Below are 17,566 nucleotides of genomic sequence, written 5' to 3'. Positions count from 1 at the left end.
CCAGTTATTATGAGTGAATCCGTTCTATAACTCCAAAATCAGGCCTGCTCTTAAGCTGCTTTGCCTTTCAGAGAAAAGAAAAATGGTTGTGGTTTTGTTTTGTTTTTAAGATAGAAGAGCTGTTCTGTCCCCAGGCAAGCTGAAGCATAACAAATTAATCACATTAAGGTTTTCACAACATTTCCAGAAAATACTCAACTTATTGTCCTTATCTGGTTGCAAAGACAGAACTCTAAAAAGTCTAAAATTAAGTCCCTGAATAGGGCCCAAATAAAGGTATAAAGCTCAGGCATATTCAAGGTCTTCAGAGCAAGTAATTTTTGCTTAGATGATGGTTCAGCATTTTCTCAAAACCTTACCTACACTTCATGTTTTTAACAGACATGAAGTCTCTTACCTTTGTTTTATATTTAACTTGTAAGATTTTAGTTCAGGTGTTCATATGAACATCTACTGCGATTTAAGCAATACTTTCAAATTCTGAGAGAAATCTGATCAGTGTATTTTTCTTTGTCTCTCTGATATGAAGACCTATACATGATTATAACACCTTTAGATATTCCAGGACACAGCCTATGTTGCACTTTGTAGCACCGCTGCTTATTAGTTTTCAAATAAAAAAATGCGAAGGAAGGGCCAAAGTCATGTTCTTTCGAGTAACACTGCACAAGTAAGGTTCAATTACAGTTTCCAAGACAGCAAACTACTTTTCATGCAAGAGAGGCAGCATTCACGTGAAGTACCCAAATCTGAATTGCCTCTTTACTTTTGTTGCTTCCTTTTCAAGATTTATAAGTACTCTTTATTTTTTTTTTCATTAAAATTGAACAGGATTTCTTGAATAAGGTGCCCAAATGTACCACACATACCCTCTCTGTTTCCGGTTATTGAGTTAAAATTTAACTATAAACCTTGGAGTAATCTGGGAGAAGATACACATTTTGAAGGTTCAGAAAAGACAGCAGTAAATCCTTATTCTCTGGGTGTTTCATAATAACCACATAGGATGGAAACAGAGCCTAAGCTCTGTTACGCATTTCTCCGTAACACATTTCTCTGTAAGAAAGAAGAAAAGGCTTCAGCCTGAATTTTCTATTGCAGCCATGTGAATTAACTATAAACCTGCTAGAGTGGCATTATAGCATATAAAATTGACATTTAAAATGTTACTAGCAACTGTGGGTGTCAAAAGGTGTCAAAGGCACTTAAAAATGTTTACTAAGTGGCATAGTATTTAGACTATCTCTCAGTCTCCAACATAAGAGAGAACTTTTGAAACACAGGATGTGTTAGCGAGTGATGGAGAGCTACTGCATAATCAATTTTATTTATTAGCACGTCCTGAAATTGAGGATACATGTACAAGGTGTAGAAAGCAGTATTTGTAACACTGTTTTTCCCTGCTGTAATAGCTTTCCACAGATGCCACATCTAACAATGCAGATATCTATTCCCTGTGCTCTGGTTTTAGGAAGTAATTGAAAATAAGAACTTGAGGTCGTTCAGTCACCATGCACACAAACAAGGGAAAAAACAAAACCAAACCCCAAACCAAACCCAACCCAACACTTTGTGCACATAATGAAGACCAGCCACAAACTAGAACAAGACATTAGCAGCACTTTTAATGTATCAATTTATTGCATATGTCAGTACATAAAAATAGAAAAGTGTTTTTTTGTAAAATTATAAAAACCAGACTAGAATGAGAATGTAAAACTTTGCCACAATTACCACATATACAGTAACATTTACGCTTTGTCTGCAAAACATACTTTATATGACATTTTTGCTTTAATTATATATTAAAGATCAAATAAAAAGCTTGCATTGTATATTCAATGAGCATTTCTGAATTCAAAACACAAGTGTTATTTAGAGCTTCAATATGCTTTCTCTATTTACACTTCTGTGGGGTTCTACTCTAAATTATACAAGCAGGATGGCATTGTAACTTACTCTTAATGGGATACATCAGGCTGATCCCACTGCATGCAAGAGGCACACATTTTTATATTTGGCAGAAGTGCCCCTAGCAAAATCACCTGTCATTAACAAAACCAAAACCATATGTGTGAAGAATTATGGAATACAAATGGAGGTATGTCTGCATCTTTTTGCTAACAGAAGAGACCACACCTTGGACTCTAAATTCAGCATTGCACTCTTCACTGTAAACATCCAAGGTGATGCAAATGATTAGCTTAGAGATGCTCACATGCATATTTTTTGTATAGTTAATCCATCTGCCCTTCAACTGAGAGATTGTCTGTAGCCTACCAAATATATTTGTGCTCTATTTCTAATTTTACCTGAGACATGGATATGAGGGCAGCTACACCAGTTAACATTTCTTTAGATGAAAGCATAGTTTATCTCTCTGCACTTCACAGTTCAGAAACAAATATTGGGAATGTAAACTTGGGTTTAGCAGAAAACCTCAAATGCTTCCACTAATTAAAACCACATACATGTGGATGCACACCAGGTCTAATACTGGATGTTTCCTTACAAGGACTCTATTGCTACAGCTGTTTCAGTTCAACTCCTGACCCCCTTTATTTTTGTTTCCTTTCTTCCTCCCACCCCCTCTTTTCTGAAGTTTTTCTTAGGAAAGAGATGATTCCTTTAATAAGCATATTTAATCCAAGAGGCTTTCTTACAAATCTGTGACAGTAACTCAACGTCCTCTTCTCAAAAAGTACATATACAGGACAAATACTTGAGAAACTTTGGTACACACAGAATTGTTTAAGGGAAAACAAATAATGGTATTAAGTGGAATAAATATAACAGTATCAGAATGCACCTTCTGGCAATTTAAAGTTACTGTGTTGCTTGCAGTTCACTGTAGCAGCAGGTGACTATGCGTTTCTATCACACAAATCCCAACATAAAATCAAGTCTTGCCAGCGTAAGTTTCTCCCCCCTGCTCCCTCCCTTAAAAGACTGCATGTACAGCAGTGGAACATTTGCAAGAAAGAGATAATTTCTTTCCTATTTTCTTTCAGTGGATTCAATAACCAATGCAATGAAAAATACCACAATAATTCACAAGTGTATGTGCCCAGCTCATTAAGGAAGTAAAAACGTGCATATGTGGAAGAAACATAAGAGACAATTGTGTGTTCTCATATCCAATACTTGCAAAAGACCGACTTTCACCTTTATGTCCTGCAGATGATACAGTGAGAAGATGCAGCTTGATAGTCAAAAGAAATGCTTAGAAATAGTCCACTTTGAACAGGTTCAGACTGCCACCAATACCACACATTAGCAACTGTGTGCCCAAATGAGAATATTTCATTTGCATACAGGTGCCACATAATACTGAGAGTATTAGATGTTCAGGTGTTTGTCTTTGATTGTATGGAGGTGGGGTAAAAAGTCATGTTACTTTACAAATTGATATTTTATGAAAAAGTGTTATTTAATAGCAAGTTATGACAAGTTCTGAAACATTTGTTTGTCTTGATTCTGCCTTAAATATTCTATTCTTCTGGCTTTATTAGCTTTAGAAAATCAGTATTTTCCCCACTTATTTGTCCTTCTCACCCTCCATCTTAATTCAAAAGCAACACGAAGCAGCTGAAAACCTGTGCAAGCAGCTGAAAACCTGTGCAAGCAGCTGAAAACCTGTGCAAGCAGCGCACATTGTCATTGCGGAACACATCAGAGAAAGTGAATGCTACGTTTGCTGTTCCCTTCTGCTAGAGAAACACACATCCCTCCCAACCAAACCACCAATATACTTTCCCCACCTGCCTACCCCCACAAAAAAATACCATCAGTGGAAGGCTGAGTTTGCATTTCACTTGGATTTAAAACTATGCTGTCTGTAATAGATTCAGGTCTATAGATCCAAAAGATCCAAAGCTTTTTCTCTCAACTCTAAGAAAACCTTAAGAACAGGATGACAAAGCATACTTACCAGAGCAAGCAGCAACTTCTGCTGTTTATTGTAAAATCATAATAAAGTCACATTTAAGTAAATATGTATCATCCTACCTATAAATTGCTGATGACTACTGCCCATGTCTACATAAGACCTGCAAGTCCATGCAATAAATTTTAGAAAGCATAAATATTAAGGCACCAGTTCAGAAAAGCAGTTTTATTCAAAGAGAGAACTTAAGCACAAGCTTAATGTACCACTGCCTATCAGGAAACAGATTTTAAGTTTCTGCTGAGATGCTTTTCTGAATCAGGACAACATGGCAGAAAAGTTTATTTTTAAAATTTCAATCTGAAGGGTAAATTTACAGACTGTATGTTTGTTCTTCCCATTAAGAAAAAAAATAAGTTCAAGAAGCAAACCATACAATGTTGATATGACTACCTAAAGACTCTTAACATCAAAACCAAACCAAACCAGAACCCCAACATTCATTCAGAATCAAACTCTCGCCATTTAAGTACTGCTGGCTCTGAAATGGTGATACTAGCTTCAAAAATCCCATCAGATCTAAAGAAAACTCAGGTCTGCTGGTGGTTAATCTACTTCAAAATGGTACAACAGAACTGTAAAAGACTCTTGGCAAGCAAATTGGTAAAAGTGTAAAACTAAACATCATCTCAGACTAAGCTTAGGTCTACTGAATTTAATGAACTGCTTATTTTTATGATCCTTACTGCAACAACTGTATGTATCATCTCTAACCATGAGATCACAGGTAATTATTTTCAGAGGTATAAATAAAGGGCACAAACTTTTAATTATTCCATCTGGGGAAAAAGAAAAAATAATGAAACACATACTCCTTTCTATCACACCACGCACTCTGCCTTAAATGAACAAGCAGACTAATACCAACATATAGTTTGCCTGCACATCAGTGAGGAAAGTCTGGGACAGAAAGGAGCTTAGATTGCACTGCTCATTTTTCAAAGGTTACTCCTATTTTCTATGAAGAAATTACCTGGGCAAAATCCTGAAACCATGATGTTTAGGCACATACAACTTTCTGGGCACTGTTATATTACAAATAGTAAAATGAACAAAGGGAAAGTGTCTTTTCCTCTTCAGTTACAGTTTGAAATATATATATGTATGCATAACCATAAAAAGAACAGTAATAACCCAGGATGGTATACCTGCAAGTATACTCTACCATTAATGCTATTTTATATTATTTAGCACACTGAAGACTCCCCACCTTGCATAATATAAAATTTCAAGGAATAACCTCATGCATGGTACACTTTAAATAAACTCTAAGAGAAACTACAAATCATTGTGCTAACCATGACTGTCCAAAAAGCGCAACACATACAGCAGTGAACACTGAAGAGCCTCCCATTGTTCTAAACTAATACATTCTGTACTACTTTTGTAGTAAGTTCCTTTAATAGCATCCATTGTACATATCAAACAAATGGAATATACAGACAGAGATACCAAAAAAGTGTGAGAAAGACATAAAATGGTTCATTTACAATGCTGCAAATGTAAAAGTTATCTGGAACATCTCAATAAAGCATCAAACCTTTCCAAGTTTAATTTCACTTTTTAGGCAAGTACAGACATGACATACATTTAAAAATTAACATTCTTTTACCACTTTCCACAAATCAAGGTACAGTGCAGGTAGTCCCCCCACCCCAAAGAACATCAGTTATATTATTGTTACATTGGATGATGTTTTCGCCATTTCTTCAGGGGAGTGACTCTTTATCACTTCTTTGATGAACTGTTCAAGCGCAGTGAAATACCCCTGGCACTGCCAAGTGTCATTATGAGTTCCATCAGGAAATATCGCCAATCTCTTAGTCCGAGCTGGGGATAATTCATACAGCTGCTTCATCATAACTGGTGGAATTAACTGATCAGACAACCCAGAGATGAAGAGAGAAGGCATTCTGCACTGAGAGATTTTTCTGTAGGACAGAAATTTGTTTTTGTAGCACCATAAAGGAAGATATCTCATTGGAAAGAAAGAAAACAAAGTGCTGGCCATGTATGGGATGCTAAGAAAGGTGTTCTCCACCATGATGGCAGAAATCCTATGGGAATTTTCAGAAGCTAAATGAATAGCTACTGCTCCCCCCAAGGAACGGCCAAAAAGAAAAATTTTTGTTTTATCAAGGTCGGACCGAGTCATCGCATAGTCTAACACGGCCTCAGAATCTAAGTACAAACCTTCTTCACTTGCTTCTCCTTCACTTTTTCCATACCCTCTATAATCAACAAGAATTAAGTTTACTTTCAGGTTTACCAGCATTAACAGAGCATTTGGCAACCTGTGGCCAATGTTGCCTGCATTCCCATGAAAGTAAATGATGGTTGGAGAGTATGCTGCATTGTCCCCTGTGTATCTCAGCAGAATAAGATTGAGAAGAACTCCATCTTTGGTTTTGATGAAGATATTTTCATGTGGTATACCAGTAGGCATAGGAACATAAAGGCGTGATGAAGAGGGCTGTTCAGGGAAGTAAAGTAGCACATCCTGGAACTTATATAATATACCTGCTATTGACAGAAATATTAAGATAAGTAGCAAAATGCCTCCATACAAGTGAAAAGTCACTATCAAGGGTAAAAGACAAATACGACAGAGACTCCAAGACCAGGAAGCCAATGCTAGCAGCCATCTTTTAGCAAAGGTCCAAAGCATCCATGACTTTTCCATTGTAGAAGTCAGTGATCCTTTACAAGTAAAATCTGTTAAAAAAACCAAACAAACGTGTAAGTACAGGGGAAATTGAGGAAGTGATTTAAGCATTCATACTTGCAGAAAATGGAAACAAGATAATACGTTAAAATATAAACATTAAGCTTGGTGGCAAACTCCCTTTGTACTATTGGAAACCATTCAATTCTGTAAAAGAAGCAGAGAAGCAGTCATAAAGAAGAGGCTTTAGAACTCTTTGAAATCCCATTTTTTTCAGCAGTCAAGGCCCATCAGTAGTACTAGAAAAGTGGATGACTAGGATCATAAACTTATGCTTTCCTCTCTCTTCCCTACCAACCAATGGAAAAACCATACAGACCACACCACCACCAGTTTGGCAAATAGCCCTTAAATTCTAAGTTGCTATTGATGATGGCAAGAGAAGCACTGAATAGGCCTAAGCACTTCATTCTGCAACCAGTGGGAACTCACAATGCGCTCTAGGTCTGCTATCACTTTAGTGACTGTCTTCCAGAATCTTCATCAGCTGTGATTACAGAGCAACACAAACCGGTCAGGAGAAAGAGACTCCTTTGCAGTAAGACACCACACTATAGTCACATTAACGCCAGCTGGTTTGCTATATTTTGATTCATTCTGTTTCATACTGATAGTAGAAAGCTATCAGCTCAGTAACCCACATTAGATTTTTAACTGCAGGATTGTATCATGACAGAAGACCACCAAAAACAATCACCTAACAGTGTTATTCTCTCATCAGTGAAAAGTACAACTGCTGGAAAATCCAAACATGAAAAGACTCATGACAGAAACACACACAGCATAAAAGGAGAGTGATGTTAATCATGTATTAGATCTTCTTCCCAACTGTAACAGACATTTATGTCTCACAGCACACATATAGAATCTCTCACATTATTCAATGCTGGGTTCAAGTAGAATAGAATAGAATTAACCAGGTTGGAAGAGACCTTCGAGATCATTGAGTCCAACCTATCATCCAACACTATCTAATCAACTAAACCATGGCACCAAGTGCCCCATCAAGTCTCTTCCTAAACATCTCCAGGGATGACGACTCCACCACCTCCCCGGGCAGCCCATTCCAATGGGCAATCACTCTTTCTATGAAGAATTTCTTCCTAACATCCAGCCTAAACCTCCCCTGGCACAGCTTGAGACTGTGTCCTCTTGTTCTGGTACTGGTTGCCTAGGAGAAGAGACCAACCCCCACCTGGCTACAACCTCCCTTCAGGTAGCTGTAGGCAGCAATAGGGTCTCCTCTGAGCAGTCTCTTCTCCAAGCTAAGCAACTCCAGCTCCCTCAGCCTGTCCTCACAGGGCTCGTGCTCCAAACCCCTCCCCAGCTTTGTTGCCCTTCTCTGGACATGTTCCAGCAACTCAACATCTTTCCTTAGCTGAGTGGCCCAGAACTGGACACAGTACTCAAGGTGTGGCCTAACCAGTGCTGAGTACAGGGGCAGAATGACCTCCCTGCTCCTGATGGCCAGACTGTTCCTGATACAGGCCAGGATGCCATTGGCCTTCTTGGCCACCACATGTAAGATGCTAGCTCTAATTATTTTGTATAACAATTAGATACAAATGAGAAATAAAATTAAATCTGCTACATCTTAAGATTTACACACTGATGAAAAGCAATATGAAATTAAGCTTGTACATAATATGCTTCAAATATACGACTAGTGAAATACGCTTGAGAGTAGTTATCTCAACTTTGTTGTATTATTTATGAGCTCATGTTCAATACCTACATCCAATTATGCACAAGTATTGTCACTGAAAATTTAATTCTTACAACCCATTTCTTTAGTAAAGATGTCACATTAATCAGCAACAAGCTAGAAAATTTAAAGGAGGCCCCTGAGAACTACTGACCCTGTCAGCCTTTCCTCTGTGCCTGGGAAGATCATGGAACAGATCCTCCTAGCAGATGTGCTAAAGTTCATGGAGGACAGAAACATCATAGAATCAACAAGGTTGGAAAAGATGTCAGAGATCATCAAGTCCAAGATGATTCAAGACAGCTTGCATAGATTCACCAAGGACAAATTCAGTCTCACCAACCAACCTACTGGTCTTCCATGATGGGGCAACTACAGCAGTGAACAAGAGAAGAGCTACAGACAGGGACCTCCATGACATCCTTCTCTCTATGCTGGAGATACACATTTCATGGGTGGCTTGTTTGGGTGGATGAGGAATTTGCTGGACAGTCACATTCAGAGCGCAGCTATCGACAGCTGTGTTCAGATAGAGATGGGTGACAAGTGGTGTCCCTCAGGGGTTCGTACTAGGCCCCATGATGTTTCATATCTTCATCACTTACCTAGACAGATGGGATTGAGTGCACCCTAAGCAAGTTTGCAGATGACACTAAGCAGAGTTGTGTGACTGACATGCCTGAGAGATGGGATGCCATCCAGAGAGACCTGGACAAGTTTGAGAAGTGGGCTCATGTGAATCTTAGGAGGTTCAACAAGGCCAAGTGCAAGGTCCTGCACCTGAGTCAGGGCAATTCCTGGTATCAATGACAGGCCAGCAGTCGAAGGGATTGAGTGGCCTGTGGAGAAGAACTTGTGAGTGAAAAGTTGGACACAAGCTAGCAATACATGCTTGCAGCCCAGAAAGCAAATCACATCCTGGGCTGCACCTAAGATGCATGGCCAGCCGGTCAATGGAAGTGATTCTGTCACTCTGCTCCACCTCACTCTGGAGTCCCCAGCACAGAAAGAGACCTGTTGGAGTGGAGGGCCACAAAAATGATCAGAGGGATAGAACCCCTCTGCTATGAAGTAACAGGTTGTTCATCCTGGAGAAGAGAAGGCTCTGCAGTCTTTCTAGTAGCATTTCAGTAATTAAAGGGAGCATGTAAGAAAGATGGAAACAATCCTTTTAGCAGGGGCTGTTGCAATAGAATAGGGAGTAATGGTTTTAAACTACTAGAGGATAGATTTAGAATAGATATTAAGGAAGAAATTTCTTACAATGAAGATGCTGAAATACTGGAACAGGTTGCCCTAAGAGATGGTACATGCTCCATCTCTGGAAACATTCAAGGTGAGGTTGGTCAGAATTTGGACAAACAGTGACCTCCTGTAAGATGTCCCTGCTCACTGCAGGGTGTTGGACTAGATGGCCTTTAAAAGTCCATTTTAGCTCAAAACATTCTCATGATTTTATGAATTTCCTAATGAAGCTGAAAAATATTTCCTGGATTACATTTCAAGACTATAAGAACATTGACCCAGTAACATTCTCCTTCAAAATTCTGCTTTCTTACAAAATGAATGCTCTCAAAAATGCTTTATTAGATGTTCACAAAAGAGCAGGAGACTCATCATTAAAAACAACTACTAAAAAAACACGAAGTCATAAATACCTTACTTATGGTGATTAATTTTTGCAGATGGCTATCTCATATACACTATGGATCAGTATTCAAAGACTGATAGAACTGATTTTACAATCCATGATCATTTTGATTGTGTACTGTTTCCATTTTCATTTAAGTAGGATAGACTCAAAATGCTGTACTACAGATACACTACTGCTGCAGAATTACTTTTACATGTATAGATAAAAACTTTGCTACTGGAGTTGCAAAAGCAATGCACCCTATAGCTAGAACTCAATATATGGTAGTTAGCAGGAAGAGTAAACTCACAGCCACAAACTTTTCATGCCCACCTACACATTTCAGTAAAGCTGACTAATCTGAAATAACAAGGAAGTACATGACTATTGAAGTTTTCTTACCAGCTATGTGAAATTACTAGGTCGTCCATTTCCAGACTTCAATCAGACCATGGCTCTAACTTCCCATCTTACTGTAAGATTTGTTAGCTAGAGGACTGACGCAAGTTTCACTTAGGTTCTTCCCTTCCTCCTTCCAGTAATAACTGAAGGATTACTAGAAAGGAAAATGATGGTTTCTCAAACAAGAACACAGGTCCAGAAGAGACACTAAATCAAGTCTACACAAATTAATTCTCAATAAAGCTGCAAACCATGCTTTCTGTTCAGCCCAAAGTAGCAGGTCTTACTAGTATTATCTTGTTTGACCTGTAATTGACAATAAAAGATGACAGAACAAGACAGAAGCAGACAAGATTTCCATCTGAAAGACATAAAAAGGGTATGATAATACAGTAATTTTCAGAGGGTGATGAGATGTTCTTCAACACTTTTTGAAGTCTCTGATACTTAAGCCTGCTCAACATACTACAAGACTATGCATACAAACTACCTATTAAGAAAAAAAAAGTCTGGTCTTAATTTCTAGTTACTGTTGTACTGGATGGGAAGTTATAAAGCTTTCAGTTTACAGTACAACATTTTGACACAAAACCTCTATTGTAATGGGTTGAGTTGAATCTGTTGCTGATATTCAAACCATGCTGCCATCACAACAGCTTCAAAATAAAAGTGCTAACTGATGCAAAGTATTATGGAGCTTGAAGTTCAGACTGTAACATGAGAGGCTTCCTGTTCCAGTTACTGTTTCCAGTTTCCAGGTCAGGGGTGTTGAACTGGGCTGGCTGCAAGTCAGTATGGTGTATTAGGTCTCTGGCTTCTGCTGTGGGTGCTGCATTTTGCTGTGCTTTTCTGCAAATAGGCTAAGGTAAATGTGCATCTTAACATCTCATTAAACTCTATCTCAACCCAGAGATTGTTAGGTTGTGGTTTGCTTATTTATTTTTTTTTTATAACTTTCCCCCCTGCCTGTGTGTATAGAGTGGGGCTTGTAGGAGAATGCTGTGTTAATCCAGGACATTTATGCCGAATTATGAAGAACACATTTTGTGATTCTCCTATATCTTGCAATGGATGCACAAGGACTGTTGGCCCAATGTGGAGCTTCAGCTATTTCATAGCAACTGGTCCTCACAAACAGTAAAAGCCTTCACTGACACTGGAGCAGAGACCTCCCTGATTTATGGGAATCACAGGAAATTTACAGGATGACCTATAGTTATTACCAGTTTGGGAGGGAAACAAAGCAAAGCTGTGCAATCTCAACTAGAAATTAAAATAGGGAATCTGCCAAGACATTTGTATCCCATTATGATTGTTCCTACCCCAGAATATATAAAAGGGATAGATATTTTGAAGGGTCTGACTTTGAATCTCTCCAATGGTTGGTACCAAACTGGAGTAAAGAATCTCATTAGTACCTGACCAGTTTTGGTAGGAAAAATGAAAACGCCTCCTGTGCAAATTCCTGTTGTGACCACATTAGTAACAACAGAAAATTTTGCAGTACCACAAAATAAGAATGAGGTGCAGAGGTTTACCAGACTATGTGGTTTCTGGAGACTGCACATTCCAAATTTAGGAGAAATTTTTGCTCTGGTATATAAAGTGACAAGTTAAAAATATGAGTTAAAATGCAGAGATAAGCAACAGGCTGCCTTTGAATTGGCCAAAGAGGCTATTCAAAGGGTTTTAGATTTATGGCCCATACAAAACGACAGGACAAGGGGCAATGGGTGGAAGTTGAGGCACAGGAAATTCCATGGAAACAAGGAAAAATTATTTCACTGTGAGGGTGATGGAACACTGGAACAGGCTGCCCAAAGGGGTTGTGGAGTCTCCCTCTCTGGAGAAATTGAAGACCTGCCTGGATGAGTTCCTGTGTGACCTGGTACAGACGATCCTGCTCTGGCAGGGGGGTCGGACTAGATGGTCTCTCAAGGTCCCTTCCTTCCCCTAACATTCTGTGATTCTGTAAAAATGGAGAAGTGGAGTTAAATCTATCTAAATGGGACACATGCCAATTGGAGTCTCTGGCAAAAACAGGGAAAGAAAAAGGTTACTCTGGTTTTTTTTTGGGAGAAAACTGATGGAGGCAGGAAGCAATTATACATCCTTTGAGAAACAGTTATTAGCATGTTATTGGGCACTGGCAGAAACAGAACAACTTATGACATGAAGTGACTCTCCATCTTGAAATCCCTGTCAGGCAGCGGGTTACAAGTTCTGCAAAGACCCATCAAATTGGACATATCAAGGAATCGAATATCATCAAGTGGAAATGGTATATTCAGGACAGAGCCAATATAGGGGTTGGTGGAGTAGCCACCCTCCATGAGTGGGTAACTGCTGCCCCACAAAGGGACCAACAGACAAATTCTGACCATAAGGTTGAACAGGAGTGCCCAGTGTAATGGGTAAAGATTTTAGATCACATAATGCCTCTTGAAACGGAACATGTCTGCTTTACTGATGGATTAGCGAAATACATAGAAGGAAAGAGGTTTTAGAAAGCAGTAACTTACCATTCCCATTCAGGGAAATATTTAGAGACAACAGGGGAAGGAAAAAACAGTCAATATGCTGAATTATGATTTAGGAGAATGCCATTTATACACTGATTCCTGGTCAGTAGCTAATGGGTCAGCTACCTGGTTGCCAACAGGGGCAGCCAAGGATTGGAAAATATATTCCAAAGAAGTCTGGGGAAAAGAATTGTGGGCAAATATCTGGGAAATGGTACAAAGGATTAAGGTTACCATGTTTCACATTGATCCTCACAGTATCACAGACATGCTGGAGCAACTCTATAACCCAGCCAGGCAAAGATTTCCCAAGCCAGACTGGATTACCCTCAGAAAAAGGATCATGAAGGCTCGTTGAAATGGGTGCACTAAAAATGTGGGCACCTTAGAGAAAAAGCCAGTTAGAGGTGGGCTTCAGAACATGGCATAATAACGACACTTGACATAATCAAATCTATAATTGCTCAGTGTACCACATGCCAACATACTCTTAAGCAATCAGTGCCTAATATTGTGAAAAGGCAATTACGGAGGGGAAAATTACCAGGACAAATTTGGCAAATGGATTATATTGGATCCTTACCCAGGACCAAGGATGTAAATACGTTTGCACTGCTGTAGATACATTTTCTTGATATCTGATTGCCCACCCTTTCAAGAAGGCTACTCACTATAACACTATCTGTAGAGATGATAATCCTGTATTATGGAATCTCTTTGCAAGCTCAAACAGATAATGGGTGTCATTTTCTAAACAAATTTGCACAAAATGCTGAACAGAAAAATATTCAGTGGGTTTTTCACATACCATATTACCTACAAGCTTGGTCAAGTGAATGAATGGTCTATTGAAAGAACAGCTAAAGAAAACTTGGAGAAGGGAGCTTATCCCAATGAAGGACCCATCTCACAGATGTGCTGCACATCCTTAACAACAGGCCCACTGGGGAAATGGAGACCTCCCTCATCACACCCAATTTGCAGGTGAAATTTCTGACAGTGAGTGAGACTCTGACTTACTGAGAAATCACTGTAGAAATCTATTGAGAAATTGCTCCAGGTGCAACAGCCCCTTACTGGGCCTCACCAGATGCAGCAGGACTAGACCTCTATGCTCCAACCTATCTTTGAATGGTGTATGGAGACAAGTGATTGATGCAGATTCAGATTATCAAGGAGAAATTAAAGTAATCCTACTAAACAACGGTGAACAAGATTTAATCATTTAACCCCATGATAGAGTGGCACAATTGCTGACACTGCAGTTTTGAAAACAGTGGTAAAGAAAGGGGATGCACCGCAAATTACCACTATTAATGGTAATAAGGGAATTGGATCTACTGGCCTCAACAGTGGGGCAAAAGTGTGGGTCCAACAGCTCAATGGCCCTCCCAAACTGGCTGAACTAGGAAAGGATAATTGTGATCATGAAACCTGGACAAGAAAAAAACAGGAACTTGTCCCTCCGTGTTACTTGCGAGAGTAACTAGCTCGTATAGAATTTTGTTTTGCAGCTCCTACACAACTAAACTTACCTGTCTACTGCAAAAGTCCATCAGAAAAGAATACTACCATTTATAATCTGAATTGGATAATCAGATTACAGGCTGACTTGGAAATAATAACCAGACAGCTACATCTCTTAATTTTCTGGCTGATCAATCTACTCAAATGAGAAATGCAATTTTGCAACATCACCTGTTTATTTGTCGCAGGAAGAGGAAAGAGTCTGAGGGAAATTTAACAAACCTAACTGTTGTTTGCCAACTGATGATAGTGTGAAAGTGGTTAAAACAGTTAAAAGAAATCAGGAAACTGGCCCAAATACCTGTCAAAACATGGAAAGGTTGGGAACTAGGTGTGTTCTCACGGCTGCCACATTTTTCTCCCCTTTTTCATGCAACTGATTACAGATACTATAAAAGGAATACAAGTTATCATCATGACCAATGAGCAGACTAACTGAAAGGCAAAAGGCAATGCCTTTATGCCCAATACCTGAATCTGAAGTTGTCTTACTACCAGACATGTCATGAGGAATGTGATTTATCTGTAGGTCAAAGGCCCAATTTAAATGATGAGGCCTGAACAATAGGCCCCCGAACAAAGTTCACCTCTAGATGAATATCACATCCCATTCAAGAATCATGCACTCTTAATATCCACTCACTAGTGGGGTACATATCTATTCTTAGGATATAACCATTAGCAAATATGCACACTCATTATGGAAGGGTGCAGCTTAGACAAAATACAATCATGAGTAGGGATGAAATATTATAAGAATGCAATTAACTAACTTTAATTAGTACAGTATCATGGCCATGTAAGCAGATGTTCGGCCTTTTTGGTAAATCAAAACCCTGCGTGTAATCAGGTGTTTGGCCCTGCTTGACAGACTGTCAAGACCATATGAAAGACTGTCAAGACCATGTGGCCAGGTGTTTGGCCCTGTTGGGCAGAATGTGGTCAAAACCAAATATGCAGGCATACTTCCCTAGTTTCTCCCAGGGCCCTGGCCAGGCTATGGGAAGAATCTAATGGGAGAAGAAAAGCCAGATGTTCCCGCATTCAGTTACATAAACTTGTTTATTCAACAATATAAAAGCTGGACCCTCTTGCAGTGACTTTGGAAGCCTCACCTACGTGTGGACACACTGCATACCACTTCCCAACTGCTAGGAAATGTTCTCCAAATCCTCACTGCAACCAGAGCTCCCCAGAGACTGGGTATCTGGATGATGGTCAAGTATTGGGGCAATTGGCAATGTATCTATCCTAATCACTATTGCTAACCTTATGTAGTAATGAATAGGTGTATTACCTTGATATATCTTATCTTTGTTCCATTATCATCATTTATCCTGGTCACACTATTACTGTTGTGCTTGCTTTCTTTTTTCTGCTGTTTTATGTATAAGTAAAGGATAAACCTATCTCTTGAACTTGGTGTCTGTGTCCCTTGGGCTAATCCCATCAATTGGCAATACAATCTTCAGTTAACTGGAAGAAAATGAAGTGTTAACAGCCAATACCCCTAGAAGTTACACCTGCTTTACTGATGAAATCATGCATACCACGTTTATGCTCCTCCTATAAGTTCAGTTCTTGTTTGAAACATCTGAAAGACTTGAAAACATCTTATAATGAAGTTCAAGAATCACAATTAAATGTCCTGAACTATATATACACACAACACACAGTATAAAACATACATAGTACATAATAACAAAGTTATGATAGATTTACATTCCATGGTGATCTTAGGTTGACAGTTGGACTCGATCTTAGAGGTCTTTTCCAACTGAAAGAATTCTGTGATTCTATACATCGCCTCATTAAAAGTAACTTTATGAGCAACCTTAAAGTCTGCAATCCTTCAAATTTCACAGTTTAAAAACAAACAAGTAAAATAACCACATTTCTTAGAAAACCTAAGAAATACATGAAGACATCTGTTTCCTTCTACTGCACTTCCTTCCCCTATACTCCATATCCTCCAGATAAGAGACAAGATTGATGAAAACTTTGCATTTACATATAGCTTATTGAAAAGACTTCTGTAAGTAGAAATATTAAGTAAACAGTAAACTACCTACTCCTAACCAAAGCAACACAGAGTAATAACAATTAAGTATCAGACATTGAAGAACTCTGGCTTCTAAAGTGAGCAAGCCAATAATCCTATTTATTTCAAACAGCAAACTTCCACAGCTCTGCATCAAGTGGTACACATTCATAACAGGAAGTGTTTACCCCTTATCTCTTAATTCTACTTCTCTTCCCAACTGAGAGATCTTAATGAACCATACAAGCACATCTATGAGTTATATTAATACTGTGTAAAAAAAACCAAACAAACATTTCTCGTATCAGAGCCTTAGCTTTCTTGCAAGCATGGACTCCTAAAACATACTACTTTCCAAGCATACTAAATTATTTCCATTTCTATGTGAAAGAAACATTCTGCTCAGACTTTTCAATATATTTGCTTGGCACGGTAAGTAAAGTTATCGTCGTCTGCCTCATCTTCTACGAGCACCTTCACTTGCAGAAATCGTTCCATACAGAAATGGAGACCAACGAAACACTAGAGAAAAATTCTGCTGCGAAGATGCAAAAACTCTCCCAAGGCTTTAGAGGAAAGTACTTGAAGGAACTTTGAACGGTGCTATCAACGCAGCAATTCCTCGGGAGAGAGGTCCCGAAAAGCCAGCTCAGGAGCCACAGGCCCCACAGGGCAGCCTGCCACCCGCTCCCGCCCGCTTGTCAGTCACAGTGAGACCCTGAACACCAAACCAAAAACAAGTCTGCCGGCGGCCGCCCACTTTCCCCACACTGCCTTTGCCCCTGCAGGCGCGTTCCGGCTCCCTCCCGGTTGGTCACGGCCTTACGGGGACGGGACCGCGCTGGCCCGGCCCGGCCCACCGCCTACTCCTCCCCCACCTCCCTCCCCGCGCCGCGGGGCCGGCCCGAGACGAGGCGAGACCCACCCGCCGCATCCTCTCGTGCGGCCGCGGCGGCTGCCGCCGACGATAGCTCAGCCTAGCACAGACCCCACACGCAACTTCAACCACCGCTCCTTCCGAGGCACGAAGTCACATTCGCCGCAGCCTCCACTTCCGGGTCAGGA

At 39.7% G+C, this 17,566-nt stretch overlaps 1 protein-coding gene across 1 annotated transcript; it reads right to left on the bottom strand.

Annotated features, from left to right (window-relative positions):
• Positions 1-1,618: 1,618 nt before the first annotated feature.
• Positions 1,619-17,566, bottom strand: ABHD13 (abhydrolase domain containing 13). The gene is made up of 2 exons (XM_068169976.1): positions 17,427-17,566; positions 1,619-6,661 (listed from the first exon to the last, which is right to left on the bottom strand). The coding sequence occupies exon 2, from the start codon at positions 6,627-6,629 to the stop codon at positions 5,616-5,618; it is 1,014 nt and encodes a 337-aa protein (XP_068026077.1). The 5' UTR covers positions 6,630-6,661; positions 17,427-17,566; the 3' UTR covers positions 1,619-5,615.

This window comes from Melanerpes formicivorus, unplaced genomic scaffold (genome assembly GCF_026170545.1).
Source record: "Melanerpes formicivorus ecotype bairdi unplaced genomic scaffold, bMelFor1.0.p_v2 SCAF_1, whole genome shotgun sequence".
Lineage (NCBI taxonomy): Eukaryota > Metazoa > Chordata > Aves > Piciformes > Picidae > Melanerpes > Melanerpes formicivorus.
The sequence above is the reverse complement of the archived record's forward strand: the minus strand, read 5'-3'. Positions and strand labels throughout refer to the sequence as shown.